Source organism: Aricia agestis, chromosome 13 (assembly GCF_905147365.1).
Source record: "Aricia agestis chromosome 13, ilAriAges1.1, whole genome shotgun sequence".
NCBI lineage: Eukaryota > Metazoa > Arthropoda > Insecta > Lepidoptera > Lycaenidae > Aricia > Aricia agestis.
This window is the reverse complement of record NC_056418.1, coordinates 12,409,173-12,432,118: the sequence shown is the minus strand read 5'-3', so window position 1 is coordinate 12,432,118 and position 22,946 is coordinate 12,409,173. Positions and strand designations below refer to the sequence as shown.

At 35.0% G+C, this 22,946-nt stretch overlaps 3 protein-coding genes across 4 annotated transcripts; 1 reads left to right on the top strand and 2 right to left on the bottom strand.

The window, feature by feature from the left end:
* Positions 1-5,373: 5,373 nt before the first annotated feature.
* On the bottom strand, positions 5,374-9,532 carry LOC121733209 (centromere protein S-like). 2 transcript variants are annotated; one of them, XM_042123386.1, is made up of 5 exons: positions 9,376-9,532; positions 8,952-9,109; positions 8,354-8,420; positions 6,302-6,490; positions 5,374-5,514 (listed from the first exon to the last, which is right to left on the bottom strand). In XM_042123386.1, exons 1-5 carry the CDS (start codon positions 9,403-9,405, stop codon positions 5,392-5,394), a joined length of 567 nt encoding a protein of 188 aa, XP_041979320.1. In that variant the 5' UTR covers positions 9,406-9,532; the 3' UTR covers positions 5,374-5,391. The 2 variants fall into 2 exon arrangements, with proteins under 2 accessions (XP_041979320.1, XP_041979321.1); XM_042123387.1 differs by having other exon boundaries at positions 8,354-8,423; positions 8,955-9,109.
* A 724-nt stretch (positions 9,533-10,256) lies between these two features.
* On the top strand, positions 10,257-11,969 carry LOC121733208. Its single transcript, XM_042123385.1, has 3 exons — positions 10,257-10,469; positions 10,943-11,138; positions 11,595-11,969. The coding sequence occupies exons 1-3, from the start codon at positions 10,390-10,392 to the stop codon at positions 11,967-11,969; spliced, it is 651 nt and encodes a 216-aa protein (XP_041979319.1). The 5' UTR covers positions 10,257-10,389.
* Positions 11,970-14,761: 2,792 nt separating this feature from the next.
* LOC121733207 (GTP-binding protein 128up) lies at positions 14,762-21,623 on the bottom strand. The gene is made up of 7 exons (XM_042123384.1): positions 21,453-21,623; positions 21,162-21,282; positions 20,685-20,860; positions 20,296-20,535; positions 17,782-17,950; positions 16,827-17,079; positions 14,762-14,918 (listed from the first exon to the last, which is right to left on the bottom strand). Exons 1-7 carry the CDS (start codon positions 21,492-21,494, stop codon positions 14,816-14,818), a joined length of 1,104 nt encoding a protein of 367 aa, XP_041979318.1. The 5' UTR covers positions 21,495-21,623; the 3' UTR covers positions 14,762-14,815.
* Positions 21,624-22,946: the final 1,323 nt, after the last annotated feature.

Here is a 22,946-nt window from a genome sequence, read left to right as displayed (position 1 = left end):
CTACGAACTCTGTCATCATCCTTGGACGCTGCCGATAACGTGACGTCCGGAATTATAAAAGCGCACAATAAATCAATAGATGCTACCGGTTGAACCGTCCACTCAATAAGTCAGAAGCGCCTATCTCCGTAATGTCTCAGGGCAACATTTACATATTTTAATGAGCAGCCTATCTCGCATGCCCTAGGCGTTTAGTCTACAACTAAACCTAAGCTATTTTGTCCAGCCATTTGTCTTTGAATATTAATCTTTTCGCTTTTCGGTTTGTAATTAAGATCGATAGATTAGAAATGCATTTGCTGGGATTTTGTATGGCGGCTTGCCATTGCCATTATAAGTGACAGCCGCGATAAAATATAATATAATAACTTCCGATGACGACTTAATTTTTGAATTAGGTTAAAAATTAAGCCCAAAACGTAACATAATATAATATTATATCGATATGTTAAGGGGGCGACTAACCCAAAATTAACGATTTTATAATTCATTTTTATACTTGAAAATAAGCCCCGAATTGTTTCATTTTCTAAAATTACATACTACATTATATTTCCAAGAATCCGATCTGAGCAAAAACACGATAGGTATCTAAAAATCTCTCTAAAAATCTCGATACAAAAAAATCACAAAGATGCATCTAATTTTCACGAATTTTTCATTTACTGCCATAGCCGTGCATTGAACTAATTAAAAATGGACCGGCTCGACCGGAGAAATGCCACGTGCTCACAGAAAACCGGCGTGAAACAGCGCCTGCGCTGTGTTACGCCGGGTGAGTGAGTTTATCGGAGGCCCAATCCCCTACACTATTCCCTTTCTTACCCTCCCCTCCTCCCCTATTACCCTCTTAAAAGGTCGGCAACGCACCTTTTTTTTATGAAATTAGGGGGCAAACGAGCAAACGGGTCACCTGATGGAAAGCAACTTCCGTCGCCCATGGACACTCGCAGCATCAGAAGAGCTGTAGGTGCGTTGCCGGCCTTTTAAGAGGGAATAGGGTAATAGGGGATGGTAGGGATGGAAAGGGAACGGAATAAGGGAGGGTAGGGAAGGGAATAGGGTAGGTGATTGGGCCTCCGGTAAACTCACTCACTCGGCGAAACACAGCGCAAGCGCTGTTTCACGCCGGTTTTCTGTGAGGACGTGGTATTTCTCCGGTCGAGCCGGCCTATTCGTGCCGAAGCATGGCTCTCCCACGTCTTAAACCTGCACCTGCAGCTCTTCTGCTGTTGCGAGAGTCCATGGGCGACATAAGTTGCTTCCCATCAGGTGACCCGTTTGTTCGTTTGCCCCCATACTAATATTATTATAAATGCGAAAGTGTGACAGTCTGTCTGTCTGTAGACTGCAGGACTAGGACCTGCGTTTGGGAGTTCTCGCGGGGTCCAGTTTTACGCATTTAAAGTTAGGTTTAGTTCGTAGACCGTTCAGACTTTTAGCCACAATAAATAAAAATAAAAAATAAAAATAAAAATAGCCTTTATTCTATTACCCATACTTATTTATAAGATTACATACATAAAATTGTTATCCATAATAATATTCGGTTTACAATATTATGTATATACTTAATATACAGTGTGTAACAAAAATGAGTGATAATACTTTAGGGTGTGTACGTGTTCCTTTTTTCACTTTTGTATGGGCAAGGGCCCGAGCGTCACGAGTTTCCCCATACAACTTTTGTAAAAAGTTTTTGGTCTTTCAGCGCTGCTACTTTCACAGTGAACTCTCTACAAGGAACACGTACACACCCTAAAGTATTATCACTTATTTTTGTTACACACTGTATACTGATACTTAATTTCTTTATATTACATTACAATAATTATTTGATTACATTAACACATATTTTCATTTAAATTTAATTAAAACATCATATTTCTCTAGATAATTAAGCACCATTATCATTTGTTTAAGTATTACATTTTACAATTCATCAATATTATTATTTTCAATATTACATTGTAATAATAATTTACTTGATTTCATCAAAAAATTTCATTATAAATTAAATTAAAGCATCATTTCTTAACATAAGTGAATATATTATATATTATTTGTTTTCTATTACATTAAGTAATTCAATTTCTGCTGTTATTTAACAAAATGATTACAGTTATTGTAATTATATTTATATTACTGTACATTCCATCTCATATTACATTATTTTATTAATTATAATCAATAAATCAATGCAACACACAGCAAAACAACACAAATATTATATTTACTATTCTTCATGCAAATAATATACATATTATTAATTAATATAGCCTATTAATTATTAATAGGTAATATATCATTCAATTTTCATATACAATATCAATCAAGCATTCAATTTTCTATATTTTGTTTTAATCTACTAATAAATAATCAATTTTATTTATGTAATAGTCGCCTCTTTGGCGTAGGCCTCCCCCAATATTTCTGTGTTCTTGATTTTCTATTTTGTTTTCCAATTTGACTTGTTGTTCTTCCCATTTAAGAAACCTCTCATCTAAAATTTTATTAATACTTTGTGTCACTTTTGTTATTTTTTCACAATTTTTCCGGTTTTCTATCTTTTGTGCATTCATTTCTTTTTGTATGTTACTTAGCCACAATAACAGTGTCTAATTGCCTAAATTGTACTTGACCTCATGAACTTCACCCCTAGCAGACCACCTGGGGGGTGGGGGTGCGGGGTGACCAACAGCGTAATGTGGTGCCGTTGAATTGCAAAAATCTCATTATACCCTAACTGTCGTTATAGGAGTAATTAACTAGCGAGTTAGGATATCGTGGAGTTGAGTGCGATTATATTTTTTTAGCTAAGTGTAAATAAAATAAAACATATCTTAATATATATATTTCTTGTGTGCGTGTGTATGTGACTGAACTCCTCCTAAACGACTGGACCAATTTTGATGAAATTTTTTGTGTGTGTTCGTGGAGATTCGAGAATGGTTTAGATTTACAGTTTGGTCTACTGGAAAATGTTTTTTCAATTAATTTCTTATTTATAAGGAGTTGTTGATTTTGGAATGTTTTACATTAGATCCGGCGGACGGCGCTATCATCGCATTCAATATTATTCTATTTCAATTTTAGTTTGTCCTGACAGATGTTGCTACGATTAATTTGAAAAAAATTTTGTTATTCAATTCATGTGCTGATTAAAATATTAAATAACACATAGGCTACAATTTTAACCGACTTTCAAAATGGGGGAGGTGTTATGTTCGTTTTCTTATATTCAACGATTACTCCGCCGTTTGTTAACCGATTTTCAAAATTTTTCTTTTGGTATATAGGGTATCATCCCAATTTGGTATTATATTCAGAAAAGTGGTGATCTGATGAAGGATCCATAAGTAATCGAGGGAACTCCTCAAAACTTATAGGGAAACATATGGTGACTTCGGTTTCGTGAGAAGTATTCTAAGCATATTATGCTACAGACAAGTAAGATTTTGCACCGAGATATACCTGGTATACCGTGGTTCGGAAGGTGCTGAGAGAATTCCTGATTCTTTATAGATACAAGTTTGGGAGTTTCGGCGTTGTTTTAAGAACAGAAAGCATATGCTACTATGCAAATTACATTCTTCATCATCATCATCATCATCATCATCACTACCATATTATACCATTTCATAGTCTTTTAGATCGAGACTCGAGTTTGTCAAGCGATAATTAAAAAAAATCTATATCTACCTAATATTATAAACCTGAAGAGTATGTTTGCTTGAACGCGTCAATCTCAGAAACTACAGGTCCGATTTAAAAACTTATCTCAGTGTTAGATAGATCATTTATCGAGTAAGACTCATCATTTATCGAGAAGGTTATATTATATTATTACTCTAAGACTAATACGACAGAAGAAACTCAGGAAAATGTGGGAAAAACGGGGGAAATATTTTTTATGGAAAAATGTACCTACGGATTCTGTAAAATTTCTAATTTACGCGGGCGAAGCCGCGCGGGACATCTAGTTAATATTATAAAACAAGCAAAGTGTAACGAATTTAAATTAATGGTAAGGTGAATGATACACTTAATGATATGTCATTAAATTATTATATACATTATACATATACTATTTTCTAATCTTTAATGTTTAGAAAACATTTAGATATTCCATTTCATTCTACATAATTTTTTGGTTGGTAGATTACTTATTCCTTTCAATTATATTTCCTTTTAGTATGCATACAACTACTAAATAAATACTATATTTGTATCATTCTATCCTTATTTCCTTTACTAAATTTTCTATTGCAATCTTACTGATACTCAAGGCGATTAATAAATACTTAACTGTAATTTAATAAAGATTTTGACATTAGCCCCATGCATTGTCTTTCAAACTCTTTATTAAATTGAAGTGTTTCCACCAGAGATGTGTTGCGAGGAATATGTTTTTGAGAACCAATAGAATCGCTTCATTGACGCGAGCTTGCCATGACATCGCTCAGCGCGGCGATGCTATTGGATAAAAACACATCCCTCGCAACACATCTCTGGTGGAAACGCAGCCTAATCGTCATAAACTGTCTTTGAGTGCGGGCATTATATGTAAATCAGCATATCTATGATCTATCTTAGGCGCCACGGTGAAGAAATACAAAAATCTATACTCACATTCTTCTAATATCTCATTATCCTTCAATCAATCTGGATCCACCTGTAAAAGACATCTCCACACCTGTCCCTGTCCACAGGTAATTGTGTTTGGTTGTAACGAGTTTTTTGGCGCCCCTCCCCGCTATCAATGCTTCTATCCAATGTTTGTATACGCACAATATTTGTATAACAATGTATAATTTTTTACTCGTATAATCATGTTTTTGATTCGCAAAATATTTCGCCTAAATTGGTTTTGAAATTTGAAAATTAGATAGGAAGTGTAGGTATAATTAAATTTCATTTTAATTGCTTGAACCGAATTATGTGGATCCTTTTCCTAATAAAAATGGCTGTACCTACTGTGTATACATTGGCTAACAGTTATAAATAGACAGTAGTGGTGGTTATGTAAGTCTTATATTATATCTTTGTATATCCAGGCACCAGGTACCGCTAGCCTTAGGGTCTAGCGTGTCAAATGGACATAATATTACCGTGATACATGACAGCTATAATATGTCTGTCGAAAACGTAAATTAATTAAAAAGTGGCAACATCGTAGTGTCATCCCTTTCAAATCAATCTAAGAAAAAAGGGATGACACTACGATGTTGCCACTTTTTAATTTCTTCACTTTTTTGACAGATTATTATAGCTGTCATGTATCACGATAATATTATGTCCATTTGACACCATTGATGATGATCAAAAACCATTAAACATTTTGATATTTAATTTGAATAAAAAACAAATCTCATAAAAATTACCATTTATTCAATCAAAAGTAAGATCGATCGTTTCTTCTAACTTGTGCGTCTCCACAGCTATTTCTGTGCCCGTGTTCGTTTTTCTGCTCTCAGTCGTCGGGTTGTTTGTAAATACTTCTAAATGATCTGTCTGAAATAACATTTCCTTTTAATGGAACCGTAAGGATCATAATGAGAGCTTTTGTGATTTTTAAATCTATTAATGTGCTGATCTGCTCTAGCAATTTTATTTTAAATAAAATGTAAGAACGCCTCCGTTGTCCAGTAGTTTAGAGCGCGGCTCTCGACTCGGAGTTCGTGGGTTCGATTCCCGCGTTGGAAACATGTTAATTTCCAAGTTTGGTTAGGACAATGCAGGCTTATCACCTGATTGTCTGACAAGTAAGATGATCCATGCGTCGGATGGGCATGTAAAAAGTCGGTCCTGCGCCTGATCTCTCGCCAGTCGTGTCGGTCTTCCATCCCACTGGGTTATGAGAGTAAAGGAATAGAGCGTGCTCTTGTGTACTGCGCACACACTTAGGCACTATAAAATTACTGTTGCGTAACAGGCCTGGTTTCAATTAAATTGGCCACATCACCGAAACCGGTGTGGGGAGTATTATTATTATTTTTTTATGTAAGACCAGTAAAATGAAATGCAAACACAGTATTTTTTAAACAGTAGGTATCCAACCTTATAAGAGGGAATAGACTCATGAATTTTTTAACTAACTTTATCGTAAACTTTTCGACTTGAAAATCAGCTGTTATATAAATAAATAAACTTTTTTATTAATCAATTAAGAAAGTACTAGATTTAAATCGGTTTGAGCGTAAAGTCAGAAAGATAGACAAACAAACTTTTATTATATTTACCTACAATATAATAGTAAGCATGAATAGTTATAAATAATTTTAAAGTACTCAGGACTTACTTCCATCTCAACATCATCAACTTTACTAGTCACTTCATTGTCAAAAATTTTTCTTTGCGTCTCCACAGGTTTCTCTGTGCCAAGTTCATTTTCCCTTGGCGCCTCCACAGCTTTCTCTGGCTTGTTCGTTGTCTTTCTACGCTGTTTCTTCACTGCTGTGTTGCTTGATATAGATCCTAAATGTTCTTTCTGTAATAACGAATTAAAAAACATACAACCTTATGCTGAGTACCTACTAACATGCGGTTTTGCTCGATAGTTTTACTCCAAATCGAGTAATAATTACTGTGTGGACCGCAAAACTGACAGCTCGAAGGCTCGCATCGAGCCGGCTTGATGGAATTAAATATATCGATTTAGAATAAAACTATCGAGCAATGCTGAATGTGTGGACGAAAACCCGAACCGCGGGTTTTGCTCGACGTTATTGCTCGATTGAGCAAAACCGTATGTGAGTACTTAGCATTATTGATAAAAAACAAATTAAAATAAGAATAACATAAAAAAACATTTAGTTGAATACGTAAGCACCATTTTTGGAATGTCGGTTAAAAATAATTTGGAATTTACCAATTGTCTGTCAATAAGCGTTATCATAAGTTATCAACATAAAAATAAAAAAATAAAAAATAAAAAATTGTTTTATTTCTGAATAAATTTGAATCAAATATTTTCAGAATGTTGAACTACATGTTGCCTACCACCGGTTCGGGAACTAACCCGGCGAGAAGAACCGGCGTAAGAAACTCGCACGGGGCCACTTTTTTGTAAAAAAGTGGAAAATTTGTCTTTTAAAAAAATAAAATTTACACAACAAACTTTTAAATTATAGTCACATATTTTGCTTCAGCCATTTCCAGCATTACTTAATATTAATAAGTAAGTATTTTGCGTGCGGATATAATTTTTAAGTTGTAATAACACTTTAATAAATAAACAGCCCGCACTCGTTAGTCATTCAGAATCGAATTTAAATTAAACCCCTGATGGGGTATTAATACAGGTGTTAAAATATGCCAATTGTTAATAATACAGTTACTTTTGGAAACAAAAACGTGCCGAGGCCTACTGGTGCAAACTTTAAGGGTGAAGCCAAACGAGCGTAATTTTGTGAGTCGTGAGTCGCAGAATTTCGGTCGCGTAAATATCTTTTCATACAAATCGTGACTCATAAAATCACGCTCGTGTGAATCAAACAGGACTTTTGTATGAAACTGAATGCAGCAGAATTTCTGCCAGCCGAAATTCTGCGACTCACAACTCACAAATTACGCCCGTTTGGCTTCACCCTTATCGATGACTAATTCGAGCATAGTCTAGTCCAGGGGTTCCCAAAGTGTGCGCCGCGAAACCCTGAGGCTCCGCAAAGCCTTGTAGGGCCAAGGGGGCGATACACAAGTTATTTTTAGAAATGACATCAAAGCCTGATGCTGTCTCCATGCTGGTGTCTAATCATTAGATGGAGACAATTCATTCGAAGACAAAACATTCTTTTTGGCCCAATGCGTTGGCTCAATATGTACAGCCGGGTCAGCCAGCAATAAAACGGCTCCGCTATCAAAACATTTTGAGAACCGCTGCCATAGTCCGAGTGATAGTCCATACAAATTATAAACTTTTAATCACACCGTATAATATGACAGTATTAATTTACATTATTGTGTGAAGCTGAGCTTGGCCGTATCCAAACGTTTTCCGTATTCGATTTCCGAATTCGTTTTCCGTATTCGGAAATCCGAATAGTTACATGGAGTCAGTAGAAAATACTACTACAACTGGCGCACACGTTCGCTTTTTTCCGAACGGAACGAATTCCGCGCGTACGTTTCAACAGACCGGCGCGTTCGCGCCTTCAAGAAAAACGACCTTTTGCACATTTAAGTCTCTCGGAATTCCAAATCGTAATTCGACATTACGAAAACGAATACTTACGGAAAACGTGTGTATGCAGGCAGCGTAAAAGTAATGAGGTGGACGAAAATTTTAAAATAATGACTAGAATCTGCATTGAGTGGCTCTCAGTTTAAGAAGCGTTTAAGTGTTTGTACTCACCAAGGAAGGGTTTCTGCGCACAAGCAGTTTGACGTCGTCAGTAGATATCGTTGATCGTTTGGCGTGCCTAAAATAATATAATTAGGTACTTACTTATTCAAAACTATGAAAAATATACGACATAATCGATATTGTTAACTCTGCACACATTTATGTAACATCTATGAAAAGGAATTGGCGAAAAATTGAGGACTACCATCTTCTAAGAATATTGACACAGCGGATACAAAGTCTGCCAGTCTGTCATGTGTAATGTGACATTTGCAACGTATCAGAGAAAGACAGCAGACTTTCCCACCGCCAATGCATAATTTCTTGAGCTGATAATTGTTCAGTAGCATGTTCGTTCATTACTTCTCCTAGAATAACCATTAAGGTTCTAGGAGAAGTAAAGTCTTTAAAACTTTAAAACCGGTTGGTTTTAAAGTTTTAAAGCCTATAATAATTCTCCATTGTTTACGTATACAGCTGTAAATAGTAATTATCTTGTAAACCTACAACCAACCTACAACCTTCTAAAATTTGAAGGTAGTTGCAACTTGCAGGTTTACAAGACTGCACCAGCAGCTGCAGAAGTATAGAATCCTAAAAACCTTACCGTGCAAAAGCCTCTAAGTCCGACCCATACAGCAATATTTTCTTGTAAACAAGTTCTGTGATAACGTCTGTGGATGGTTTCGTGATGTCCAAACCCAGTAAGTGGCAGGTTTCTGTGCAGATAGATCGCACATCCCGAAGTAAGGCAGCGCGGTTTTTCTGAAATTTTCAACGACATCTAGTGACCATTTGTAGAAACTAAAATAGCGCATTTTATATAAGTCCCTTGTACGTTGTTTTAGTTTGATAATGTGTTGATAGATGGCGCTAAACGATATTTGTCGTGTGAAATTCTTTTTTGAAATCATAATATAATTATTTTATTTCTTTTTTGTCATTTACCTACTTAGAATAAATTAGATAAGTTCATAAACGTCTAAAATAAAAGTGTGACCTAAATTAACAACAAAGTGGAGTTTACTTACCTGCCTCGGTGAAATGTTTTCGAATGTCATAATATTCTTTTCATTTGTCGCAAATAATAACAATTTTATTAGCACTTGTTATTTCTACCTTTCCTTTTCTTTATCATCAAAGTGTACCTACCTACTCTTATAGAAATATGAAAACAAACATAACCTCTAAAATTATATTTTGTTTACTGCAGTTCTACTTCTTCTTCCGTTTTGTTTTTTTTTTTAGGCCAAGATATTTTACTACTCGGCCAAGCCAACCAAACTCCACTCGGGCTAACTTGTCGCTATCGGTCATTGACTCCCTGTCAAAAACTTGTCATTTTCCATATAAACCGCGATTGACAATGAAGTGTCAGATATTGCCAATCGTGGTTTTATATGGAAAATTCTGCTCTCTCGCACTTACGCACGTCGCTAGCAATGCATAAGTGCGAGAGAGCATGATTTAGTAGTCGGCAGCAGAGAGGCTTGGTCGAGTAGTAGATCGTGAGTAGAACGCTCAGTACCAAATATATACTAGTAATCTGTGGTCAGTACAAACGAATCAACTGCACTCGTGATACTACTGGTCACAAAGCGGATATAAACTACGTATTACACTGGTTAGTGGTTTGTATATATTTCTGAATTCTGAAATACCCTGCGCAGCCAGCGACACGAAGCTAAGCACGAGCGACACATTTCATGCATGACGTGTCACGACGACACGTCATCTGCTGCAACTTCATGTATGATGTATCATGTAGCCGCTGCTTCCAACTTGTACCTCATCTTATACAAACACTTTCATATTACGTCTTACTTATATGTTACCTACATAATATTTTGATTTAAGTATATAATTTATTTTGATAGGCACCTAATATACTTAAAATGTTTTAACTCCGTAGGTAATGACGTAACCACGCAGATAATGGCACCGAATGACAGGACCCAATCTGTCAGTTTGGGGCAAATTACTCAATGCTTTGGGGCCGTGAGTCGTGACCTATTTTTCTTATAAATTGTTTAAATTATTAGAAAATGCCTAGCAGTTGTGTAATGAAAGGCTGTAGAAATTACGATAAAAAGTTTAAAAAGGAACACGGGGTAACTTATCATCGGTAAGTTTCAAAATAATGTAACAATGGGTGAAAGTACAGGGCACTTTCTGAGTAAAGATGTCTCCATCTCGAGTGCCCCATGAGATCAATATTCACTATTTTTTTACTATACTAGAAAGTTGCTTTATTTTTGTGTTGTACGTTTCTAAATAAGTATTATTATTCAGTAGGTTATTGAAATAGTTACACTCAAATTGTCTAAAATAGAAATAGGTAGTATTTTCGTAATGGCGGCTGACAGACATCAGCTGTTGGCTGTTTTTGTTGCGCGCGCAATTTTGAAAACCACTTATAGATAAAGTATTATGAAAATACTTTTTGAAAGCGACATCTATTGACAGAAGTTCATACTGTTGTCAGGACACTCAAGAAGAGAACTTACAAGTTGCAACTTGCACCCTAGTAAATATTGAGACTAAAAATATATAATTTCAATAATGAATAAAAACTAAAATTTATTTTTTAAATTGCAGATTTCCTGTTGACCCAACTCGCAGAGAGATTTGGTGCCGTATTCTCAGGAAACAACGACAAGAAGCTTATTTCAAACCTGCTCTAAACACACGAATATGTTCAGCTCATTTCGGGCTCGAAGATTTTACTATTTCAGAACGTGGTCAAAGAAGATTAAAGGACACTGCAGTGCCCCGATGTCAAATAGAAATTGAGGTATATCATTCTCTTTATCTTAATCTCGGTAACTCTAATCTTTATAATCATACAAAAACGCCATTTTTGACAGTTCTCCTTTACCAGCAGCGCCCCCGCCCACGTGCATTTATAACCTTGTTGGATCAGCTGTCATTTGTCAATTTCTCTGGTCAAAGTTAAGGTTAAAGTTTAAGTTAAATTTGCCTTAACTATAACCATAACTTTAACTTTAACCACGCCTCTGGTGCAACCCAACCTAAGTAGGCTCCAACTATGCACAGAATTTCTGAGAAAATAAGGCTCCCATAATTATTGTCATTGAGATATATATATATAATAACTCAAATCAGATTATACTTTCTTTACGTCATGTTAGGCCTTACTAACTTTTCAGAATTTTATTTGGTACCTTATAAAAATCTTCGTCATACATAAATTACCTGTGTTTGGTAAATTTTTATTTTACATCTGCAGATACCTGGCAATGGTTGTGCTTCTCCGTGTCCGGAATCACAGAAGGTACAGACGGACTTCCCTAAATCAGATGATCCACTCTTCGTAGACATCAGTGATCTCAATCCAATATTCGATTCTCCTATAACTTTGCACTTGAAAAAGAAAATTGATAAGCTACAAAAAATTTTAAAATTACGAACTTTAAAAATAAAATCTCTCCAGAAACAAAATAAAAGATTAAAATTAAAGAACAAAGTGTTACAAGATACAAATAAAGCCTTGAAGCAAGAAAGGCTTATTATGTTGGAAATGGAGTCTGCGATAGAAACAAAGGTAGAAAAAATGGAACCAAACGAAAGTTGTAGCTCTAACATACATAATCTAACATCATAATATAATTAAATTCCTTTTCTAAAAATTAAAAATTATTTAAAAAAAAAGTTAAGATTGGTATGCAGAAATAAGTTTTTAGTTACTAGAGAATTTCGTTTTAAAGAGAGGTTTCAAGTTTAAACTATTATAACAGAGTTAAAAGTATTATAATATTTATATTTTTTTTAATCTGGTGCTATATAGTCTGTCAAGAAAGTGGAGAAATTAACAACATCGTAGTGTCATCTCTTTCAAATCAATTTAAGAAAAAAGGGATGACACTACGATGTTGTCACTTTTTAATTTCTTCACTTTCTTGACAGACTATACTTTGAATGCTGTATGTAAATTTTAAAATACATTTTTTAAAAACATTTTTATATATGTTTTCTTTTACTGTGGAGTGCTGTTATGATAGTATTATATTAACTCATAATAATATCATGATGGTGAACTCTATGTATAATATTATACACAGTACCAAATACCTATCAGTCACTAAAACAGTAATACTGAATTCTTGAAAATGTTTTATTTTCAAACACAATCATAGAAATAAAAATGTGGCTACAAAAACTTATGTTAAATATAGTTACAACATTTTAGTCAGCATGCTGCTTTACATAATATGAGAAAAATAACTTCCTTAGACTGGGTTGCACCAGAGGCGTGGTTAAAGTTAAATTTAAATTTATAGTTAAGGTAAATTTAACTTTAACTTTAACCTTAACTTTGCCCGGAGAATTTTAAAGTTACAGCTGTTGACCCCACACCCCCCATGTCAACATTTACTGCCATGAAAAGATCCAGGTTAAGTCTAACAAGGATCTTAGTAAAAAGTACTATCAGAGAAGTTGATTCCTAGGAAGATGGGGGACCTACGTAGTTTGGTCGCACGTCGAACCCAGTTGACAGATCACAATTGAATTGACATGATTCGACTTAACTTTGCCCGGAGAAATTGACAGATGACAGCTGATCCAACAAGGTTATAAATGCACGTAGGCGGGGGCGCTGCTGGTAAAGGAGAACAGTCAAAAATTGCGGTTTTTGTATGATGACAGCGTTATTTCCTTTTTTCGCCACATGCATTTAAAACCTTGTCGAGCTTTATGGTTATGGTTAAATATGGCGTCTTGATGGCGTCCATTTTTAACTTTAACCAAAGATTTGACATTTTGCATTGTAGTTAAAGTTAAATTTACAGTTAAAGTTAGTTGGTGCAACCCAGTCCTTAGTTGTTTTAACTGTACCAGTCGGGATTAAAATTAACCGGGATTAAAATAATAATATAATTAATCATATATTACATCCTATCGTTCATCAAAATTATAAGAGAGAAAAGTCATTAAGCCTATTTTGTTTAAGTCTATGCCATAACACAAGGTTATGAGCATAATACAGTTACATTTGCTTGTACGTACCATGATATAAATTGATTCATAGACAAATAACGGCCCAACGAAATCAAGCAAGCAAGCTATCTACCTATGAACATTTTTTTCTGATAGTATAATTTTCCACGAAGCAAAACATTTTTGTTAACAGCTAAAACGTCATATTTTAGAAAAATACAATAAATACTCTTTAAGTTTGTAAATATTATAATTATTATACAGCCAATTAAACAAGAGTCTTATTTTAATATTCACAAACAGAAAATAATTTTCGTTAGGTGTAACAATATTATTGTAATATTATCAATACGATATATTTACAGTCTGACATTTAATGATTTTAATTCCGTAAGTTGCTCTTATAAATTAAAAGCTTTAAAAAATATATAATTGACAAAACTTATACTTGTCTATACCAGCAGCACTAATTATGGCCATCATTTTAGACCAAGAATCTTTTATGACAAAATCGTTTTCATCACATCCATGTATCACGTAAGTTTGAGGGTCTACAGACTTAAGTGACACAAAAATTTTAATGAGATCATAAGAGTGGTGTTCTCTTAATGGCCAGGGGTCAATTATTAATGTTAACGTGATTGGTGAAAACTGATTTTAGAATTAGCACACAAAAATCTCATTCAGAAGACGTGTCTACAAAAAACAACTTCATTCATTTACTTTCAGCACTGAAGCCTTTTCACATTACGATAATTTGGATCAATTCCCTTAGGACAGTACAAAAATCAAATATATAAATAACTAGCTGACCCGGCGAACTTCGTATCGCCTAACAGTCGATTCTTTAACTTTTGTATGGGAGTATAGAAAAGTGTTGTTTTTAGACTTTTTCAGGAAATTAATTTTTTTTAGAATTTTTCTCTCCGTAAGAACCATCCTCGTACTTCAAGGAATATTTTAAAAAAATAATTAGCGAAATCGGTCCAACCGTTCTCGAGTTTTGCGTTTAGCAACACATTCAGCGACTCATTTTTATATTATAGATTACATGATGAAATTATACTTACAGTAAATTATAGTATGCTAGACGTTCCGCGGGGCTTCGCCTGCATAAATTAGATATTTCACAGACTAATTAGTCCACAAAAAAATAGTCTATAATGCTTGTGGTCTACTTCTTATCTGTGCCAAATAACAGAAAAATTGTCCCATACAGATGATGATGATGAGATTATTTACGCAGCGCTGATGTTCGTGAGATAAGCCCTATTAAACAATTTCCCCCGTTTTTTCTACCTTTTCCTCTATTTCTTCGCTCCTATTAGTTTTAGAGTGATAAAATATAGCCTATCTAACACTGAAAGATTTTTTCTAATCAGACCAGTAGTTACTGAGATTAGCACATTCAAACAAACAAACAAACTCTTTCGCTTTATAATATTAGTGTAGATAATTAATTTCTTTGCTAAAAAAAATTTAAAAGCACAACTTTCGGAATCAAATAGTTTTTTAAACTTTCTTCACAATCTGGACAACATCTTCGTCGGCTAGCACATGGTCAATACCCACTTTCTGCGGCTGATGTTTTACAGATGAACCCCATACCAAGGCACTGGAATGAAAATTTTTAAGGTTAATTATGAACACATCTTTCTATGGCTCAATACTTCGATCACAGTTTCCAGGAAATGCTATTGTATTCTATTGTTGTCGCGATCACCGGTGCTCTTATGGGGTTTGAAGAATTAATAAGTAATAAATATTATCTAATTGTTTTGGTAACAATGCACAGTGTACGGAGGAGACGAAAAATCGGAAATTTTCTATTTTCTTCAATTTTGAATAGGCATTAGTATTATGAATGCGAGAGTAGAACACCCGCGTGTCAATTCGCAATAGTTTTGATGCTACGAGCTACCAAAGTTTAGCGTTTTTTTTGCGGCCCGGAAGGGAAAATCCATATTTCTCCAAAACTTGTACGTAATAAATAAAATTTTGTATACCACCTGAAAGCCTATTAAATAAGGCATATTTCAAACTTTTTTCCTGATTCGCCGTCTCAATATTTTACAAACAATAAAATAATTTTCATTTTTAGCTTTTCATTTTTTATCCAAAACTAAACAAAAGATGCAATCGAAAATATCGACAAATTAAAGGTATACAAGCATTCTATAAGCACAAAAAAAAAAATCATCCGTGAGATCCGTTTACTACCACTGCTAAATCAATTTATTTAATTTACAAACTTAATTGTCAACAGGGTTATCAAACGACGCAACGCTGTATTATTTGTAGTCTTTTCGTTTTCGCGTGACCATCACTTACCTTGATTTTTTTAAAATAAATAGTGCAAATAATATCAATTGTTTGAAGTATTACGATTTACATCCGATTTTTTACCGACTTCCAAAAAAGGAGGAGGTTTTATATTTTTTCTAAGACTTATTTTTGATAATTTTAAATATACTCATTAAAAGCGTATATAACTTTCATTCTATAAATGTTAATATGTTATGTGACTATTTCTATTGCATTATTGACAGCCATCCATTGAAAGACGTATGGTGGTAGCCCTAGCGTAGGATTTCACGATCAAATATCTCCAGTTGTTAACGGATCTTACAGGTGGTTTTTTTTGTGCGTATAGAATGCTTGTATACCTTTAATTTGTCGATATTTTCGATTGCATCTTTTGTTTGATTTTGGATAAAAAAAATAAAAACCTGAAAATGAAAACTATTTTATTGTAGGTAAAATATCGACACGACGAATCAGAAAAAAAGCTTGAAATATACGTTATTTAATAGGCTTTCAGGTGGAATACAACATTTTATTTATTACGTAAAATTTTTGGAGATATATGGATTTTTCGCTTCCGGGCCGCAAAAAATCGCCAAACTTGGGTAGCTCGTAGAATAAAAACTATTGCGAATTGACACGCGGGTGTTCTACTCTCGCATTCATAATACTAATGCCCATTAAAAATTGAAGGAAAAAGAAAATTTCCGATTTTTCGTCTCCTCCGTACACTGTGCAATGAGATCAACATAATTATTTTGATATGACAACTAGAGTTACAAATTTCTTTACTTTCAAGACATATACAGTTAGTTTAAATTGCAATGCCATGAGGGTATGTGATGCATTTTGAAATGGGTAAAACATTGGACTAGGTGGCCCAACATCGCGGGCGGCAAGTCTGTCAATTGAATGCTGAGAAGTTCAATCTGTTTGGTGATCCATGGTAATATTTTCTTGTGAAATACAAGTTGTTAGGTTTAACACCGTTATCCTTGTAACCATCAAATGAGCCCGTCAAAGTGAACAACTTTTTCTATGAGAACAATGCTGGAAACTCAAAAAAATACCGTTCAGCATTGTTCTCATAGAAAAAAGTTGTTCATTTTGACAGGCTCATTTGATGGTTTTAAGGATAATGGTGTTAAACCTAACACCCTGTATACTGTTTCTTTTGACAAAATATTGTATACAAAATCACACTCAAAACAATACTTACTATTTAAATTCCTTAACAATTGACCTATGGAGCTTATTACAGAAATCCTCAAGACTTGTTCTATCAGCGTGCAACACAACTGGTGAGTTATAATCCGGCAACTGTCCTTTTGGCTTCGTGTATATCCTGATAAGTTTGAGATACTCCCACATCTTCTCCAATAAATCATCAAAGTTCCACTTATGATGGGCAGATATTGGTACACAGTGTGGTATTTTGTAGATTACATCTAATTCTTCTATGCTTATTTGATCTGAAATATTTAAAAATGGTATAAATTAGTTTGTAATAGTAGAGATACATTATTAAAAACTTAAAATTTCATCATTACATTTTTCCATTAATTGTGTTTTGGTGTTATAAATTTGGTATGTTACTACATTTTATTCTCTAATAAAGAATTATAATATTATGTTTTAAAAAGTGTTTATCTAAGCCCGGGCGCGCACTAGCGGCCAGGTCGCGGCGGCCATCAAAAGTATGGTGTGGCCGCTGGCCGTGCGGTCAGGTGCGCGTGGTCTATGGCGGTTTCATACTAAGGTATCTATCTCGATGGCCGCCGCGACCTGCCTAGCATACGCTAACGAGATATCTCACTCTCGAGATAATTAAAAACTACTCGTCTCATAATGTCAAAATCTCGACATTATCTCGACAAAACTCTATAAAAACTGTGTGTTTCGATGATAGATCTACGCGAGAAAAAATGTTTATCATGCTAGGGTCAATAGAGATGAAGAGACAAACCATCAAACATCGAGAAAACATGTAGAGTGAGATATCTCGTTGGCGTATGCTAGACAGGCTGGCCGCTGCGGCTTGGCCGCTAGTGCGCGCCCGGGCTAAGACCAACGTGTTATGAAGCAGCTTGCTGAAAATATGATCAAAATTTAAACGCCACTTTCTTCTAGATAATTTTTAATTATCATAGTAAGAAATACATTTAAACACTCACCAATTTTATTGAGTAAATAAATACAGGGTACATAGACTCTATTTCCTTCAATAACATCAATCAAGTCGTCACTCGTTGCATCATACCTGAGTGTGATATCAGCATTGTGTATCTTGTATTCTGAGAGAATAGTTTTTACCGTTTCTAAGTCTAACTCAGATTGCGGACACTGAAATGAGTAAACACATTTGACGAGCAAATAAGGTAAGATCTTATAGGCAATGTAATAATAGCTGTTGTAGTAATGTCAAACGGAACGCGCTCGCGTCAGTTGAAATTACCGGCAAACTTTCGAAAATATTCGATAAATCCGTGATACTATACCCAAAAGTGTCATAAATAAACTTAATAAGTGATAATTATTCATATCTAGTGTTATTTCGTAAATACTTACTGAAAGTGTTAACTGTGAAAATAGTGAAAAAAAAAAACTTTACAAAAAACTAACCTCCAAATTGAAATAAATTTTCCAAGACTTTTTGATAAATTTTCGTGCTTTATACGAATATCTACATCTCTATCATATCAAACTACTCCCCAACCCGGCTGGTCACCGTGGAGGAGTCCTCCTAACAATAGTATAACCACTAAAAATAAAATATCACAAAAAAACAGGTCAAGAATTAGAATAGGCACGTATAATGTCAGATCCCTGGCTACAACCTACCGATATTTGGAACTCGTACACGGGCTGGATTCGATAAATACCTATTGACATACTGGGACTCTCTGAAACGCGTCTACAAGGATGCCAAATCGAGGAATATGCCAACTACATTCTTTGATACATTGGAGAAACAAAGGGCCTACACGGTGTAGGTTTTCTAATTAAAAAGTTTTCGAGCCTTGAGTAGTGCAGACGTGCTCACAGTCTTGTTCCGACATCTTCATACAAAATTAAACCGTATACCGTTTAACATAAGTCACAATTTGACAATTTTCTCCCCGACGTGCATCGATCAAAGAGTAACATCGAGACAGAAGGTTCGATCACCGGACAACGAGGATAAATATGCTTCTAATCCCGAAATACGAAAATCTTTGGAAGAATGGAATGTGACTTTACGTTCAAAACGGAAGCACGACGCTGAATTGACGGAATCAATTGAAGTCATCACATCCAAAGTTATGGCTACTATGGAGGTCTGGAAGGCGGAGTTTAAAAAAAGTTTGTTAAATCTAACAACTGACTTCAACGCCTCAATAACAGCAGATATAGAAAAACTCGGCGCGTCTCTCAATACTTCTCTCGCTGAAATTAAGTCGGACATAAGCAATATGCATCAGGAATATTGAGAAGTAAAAAAACAAGTCCAGTCTCTGGAGCTAAAACAAAAGGACACTATTAATCAAGTAGCAGCTATTGAGAAGTCTATACAGTTTCTTGTTACGATGGATGAAATCATACTTGTCTAACCAGTCACAGGCTGTGGTCTTGGGAGGCTATCGCTCGGATTTCTAAGATCAATTTCCAACTCACCATGGTTTGCCAGAAACAGTGAAATACACGAATACTTAGAAATGCCAACAGTAAAAGAAGAAGTAAACAAGTACTGTGCTAAATACAAGGAAAGACTAAGTAATCACACAAACAAACTGGCCAGAGACCTTATACAACCTGAAAAGGAAACAAGAAGACTAAAAAGATGGCAAATCCTAGAACTTGACCAACGCCACTAGACTAACTTGAAAACCCCTAGGAGGCAAATGCTGAAATGCCCCTATAAAAAAAATCCTAACAGCCAAAACATCTGATTATGACGACGTCGATAGCAGATTACAAGAATGAAAAAAAAGGAAAAAAAAAAGTAATATATCAAAATAATAACATAATGGTCCATTTACACACAAGATCAATTTCTAGCATCATATTCTCGATGATTTATTATAGATGTAGTATATCTACACTGAAGGAAAAACATACTATGTAAATATAAATGGGAAACTGTGTCTAATTTCTTTTCATGCTGAACCAATTTTGTATGTATTTATACGTGGGATAGCCATGCTTCGGCACGAATGGGCCGGCTCGACCGGAGAAATACCACGTTCTCACAGAAAACCGGCGTGAAACAGCGCTTGCGCTGTGTTTCGCCGGGTGAGTGAGTTTACCGGAGGCCCAATTCCCTTCCCTATCCTCCCCTATTCCCTTCCCTTCCCATCCCTACCCTCCCCTATTACCCTATTCTCTCTTTAAAGGCCGGCAACGCACCTGCAGCTCTTCTAATGCTGCGAGTGTCCATGGGCGACGGAAGTTGATTTCCATCAGGTGACCTGTTTGCTCGTTTGCCTCCTTGTTTCATTAAAAAAAATATTATATATGATCATGTCATTACTTTGAGTCTTGAGGTCAAGACATAAGATGGTAGAAGGTTTCTGTTGCAGCAAAATTAAGTTTATTGCTGCACAAAGAAAGAAATGTAGCCTGGTGCAGGTGTAGGTGAACAAATGTAGATGTTCTCTGCAAGGTTGCAGAGAACATCTACATTAATTGTAAAAATAATTAGAACATACTGTAATGTTCAAGTTGATTCCTCCTTTGTCTTTTTTCCTGAAGTTAATGTTTGGTGGCTGCTTGTTTAACCGTAATCCAAACCCTTCCAACTCGTGTTCTAGAAGTTTCTTATGCTGCAGCGGCTTGAGGACGTCCAGGACGATGAATATGAGAGTGCATGTGCGCGCTACTGCTATTACCTGTCGACCACGACCTTTACCATCTTTTGCTCCCTCAATAATACCAGGAAGATCAAGTAGCTGAAATACAGAAAAATAATCATAAATATTGTACTATATTGATATATTATGAGTAGACCTACATAATTTGGTTGGGTGATCCGTGATTGAAACTAATATCAACTTAACCAGAATGCACAAAATATAGATCTTTAGACAGGAATATTTACCTGAATTTTAGCACCTTTATATTTAATACACCCAGGCACAGTTGTGAGTGTTGTGAACTCATATGCTGCCACTTCAGAATAAACACCAGCTAAAGTTGACAGCAGTGTAGATTTTCCAACAGACGGAAACCCCACAAAACCAATACGAGCATCACCAGTCTTGGCAACATCGAAACCTGTAATTGTTAGTCACTAATATTATTATTTATTATGTGCAATTATGGATTATCATTTTACAATACTGGAAAGTACCTATGAAAAGAAAGAAGTATCCATGTAAAAGTATACAATTCAGTAAATTATGAATATTCTCAATTCAATGTTTCATCAAAAATCTTTTTTAATACGTTAACAATCATTTTAGAGCTGATAATAATAGTTTTATAGGCAGATAAAGTCAAGTTTTTTTGTTTATACACAGCAGATGTCAGCTTTATACCTTGTTTATAATTATTAACAAATGTATTTTTTTATTACCGTCTCCAGTGGCACCACCGCCACCTTTAGGAGCAATTAGCTCTCTTCGCAGCTTCGCCAGACGAGCCTTAAGAATACCTAAATGGAGTGCGGTGGCTTTATTTTTCTGAGTCCGAGCCATCTACAAAACATCATAACTTTGAGTAACATAATTCGTATCATTAGGTTCTTAAGCAATTATAATACAAAGAAAGAATGTTTGGTAAAACGACATAAGAATTTTTCTGTTATAAGATACATTCTAGAAAAGTAATAATCAGTACTTATAACCTAATACCTATGTGTACAAACCTCGGACTCTATAGCAGCAATTTTCTCCAATATGGTACTCATCTTGGCGAGTTAAAATAACACAGATGTTAGAATAGATGCAAATAATAAAACACAATAAAATAAATAGAAAATGAGATCGAATTTATCTCAATTTTTGATATTGGAAGCGTGTCAATCCGCCGAAAATGAACAGCGGAACATGATTTGACAGTGACAGTGACGTTTTGCGTTGACTATTTTATTTTTAATTAGTAATACAATGGCAACCAGCCAAACTGGATCTCAGCAGAGAAGTAAGCTGTACATGTTTATTTTTTTGTAAAATTATTATTGATTACGTCTTATCACAAATAACGATTATTATCAAAACTTGACAATAAACTTGATTGTAAATAAATTTGATAGATGGCGCTTATTCCTTACCTACTCTACTTGTACTATGTTTTCAATAAATGTCCAACAGGTGGCGCTATATAATTTTACATACGCAGAAAACAACCCACGTGGAAATATTTTCCACGCAGGTTTATGCCCAAGCTCGGTGTGGACTGTATGGAAAAACTGTGGGAAACCGTCAGGGTTGAACGCAGAATACGGGTGAAAATACTTTAGTGTGATTTCGAAGGTCGGCGCGAGCGAATGTTTTGCCGTACCGCAAATGTGAAAAGTTTACGAAAATTCTTGTTCGAAAAAAATATAAGTAAAATAGAATTTTGTACTGTGGTGTAATTAAATATAATGGCAAAACTTTTTTAATATTACCTAAAAATATATTTTAAACTTCTTTCGCGCCAAAATATTATATTTAATTTTATGCTTATTTTTCAACTAGTTTTTTACGTCAAAAAATCTAGCTGTTTGACAGATTTTCATCCCTCTTGCTAACCATGAATTTCAAAAGTGGATTTTTTCAAAATTGGAACAGTGAAGTGTGCGTTTTTTTTTAATGTGATTAAAGGCGGGCATACACCTCTAAGATGTCTTCCGAATTGTCCTTAGACATACAAGACAGGCCGAAGGTCAAAAGATTTTTGAGTTTACTCGTGAAAATCGCGTTTTCTCAGCTCGGATTGATATTTCTGGTGATAGTTTATGTAATGCTTGGTGCGGTTTTATTCGAATATTTGGAATCTGGACATGACGTGCAGAGGACAACGGCGATACAGCGGTCTCGAGAGGAGTGTCTGAGAGAATTATGGGCGATTACAGGTAAGAAAAAATTTATCGTGATTCGTGATAAACAATGCCATATTATAGGGCAAACAACTAAACACAAATAAAACACAATATTACGTGCATTTTTTCCCACTATATTCATTAGTTACTATAAATTTATCTACACGACTTTATATTAGCTAAGAATATCTTCTGTTTCGTACTAAAAGGCTAGAAATGCACTGAAGCACTATAATAGTATCAAACATTTTTTTACGTGGGAGAGCCATGCTTCGGCACGAATGGGCCGGTTCGACCGGAGAAATACGACGTTCTCACAGAAAACCGGCGTGAAAC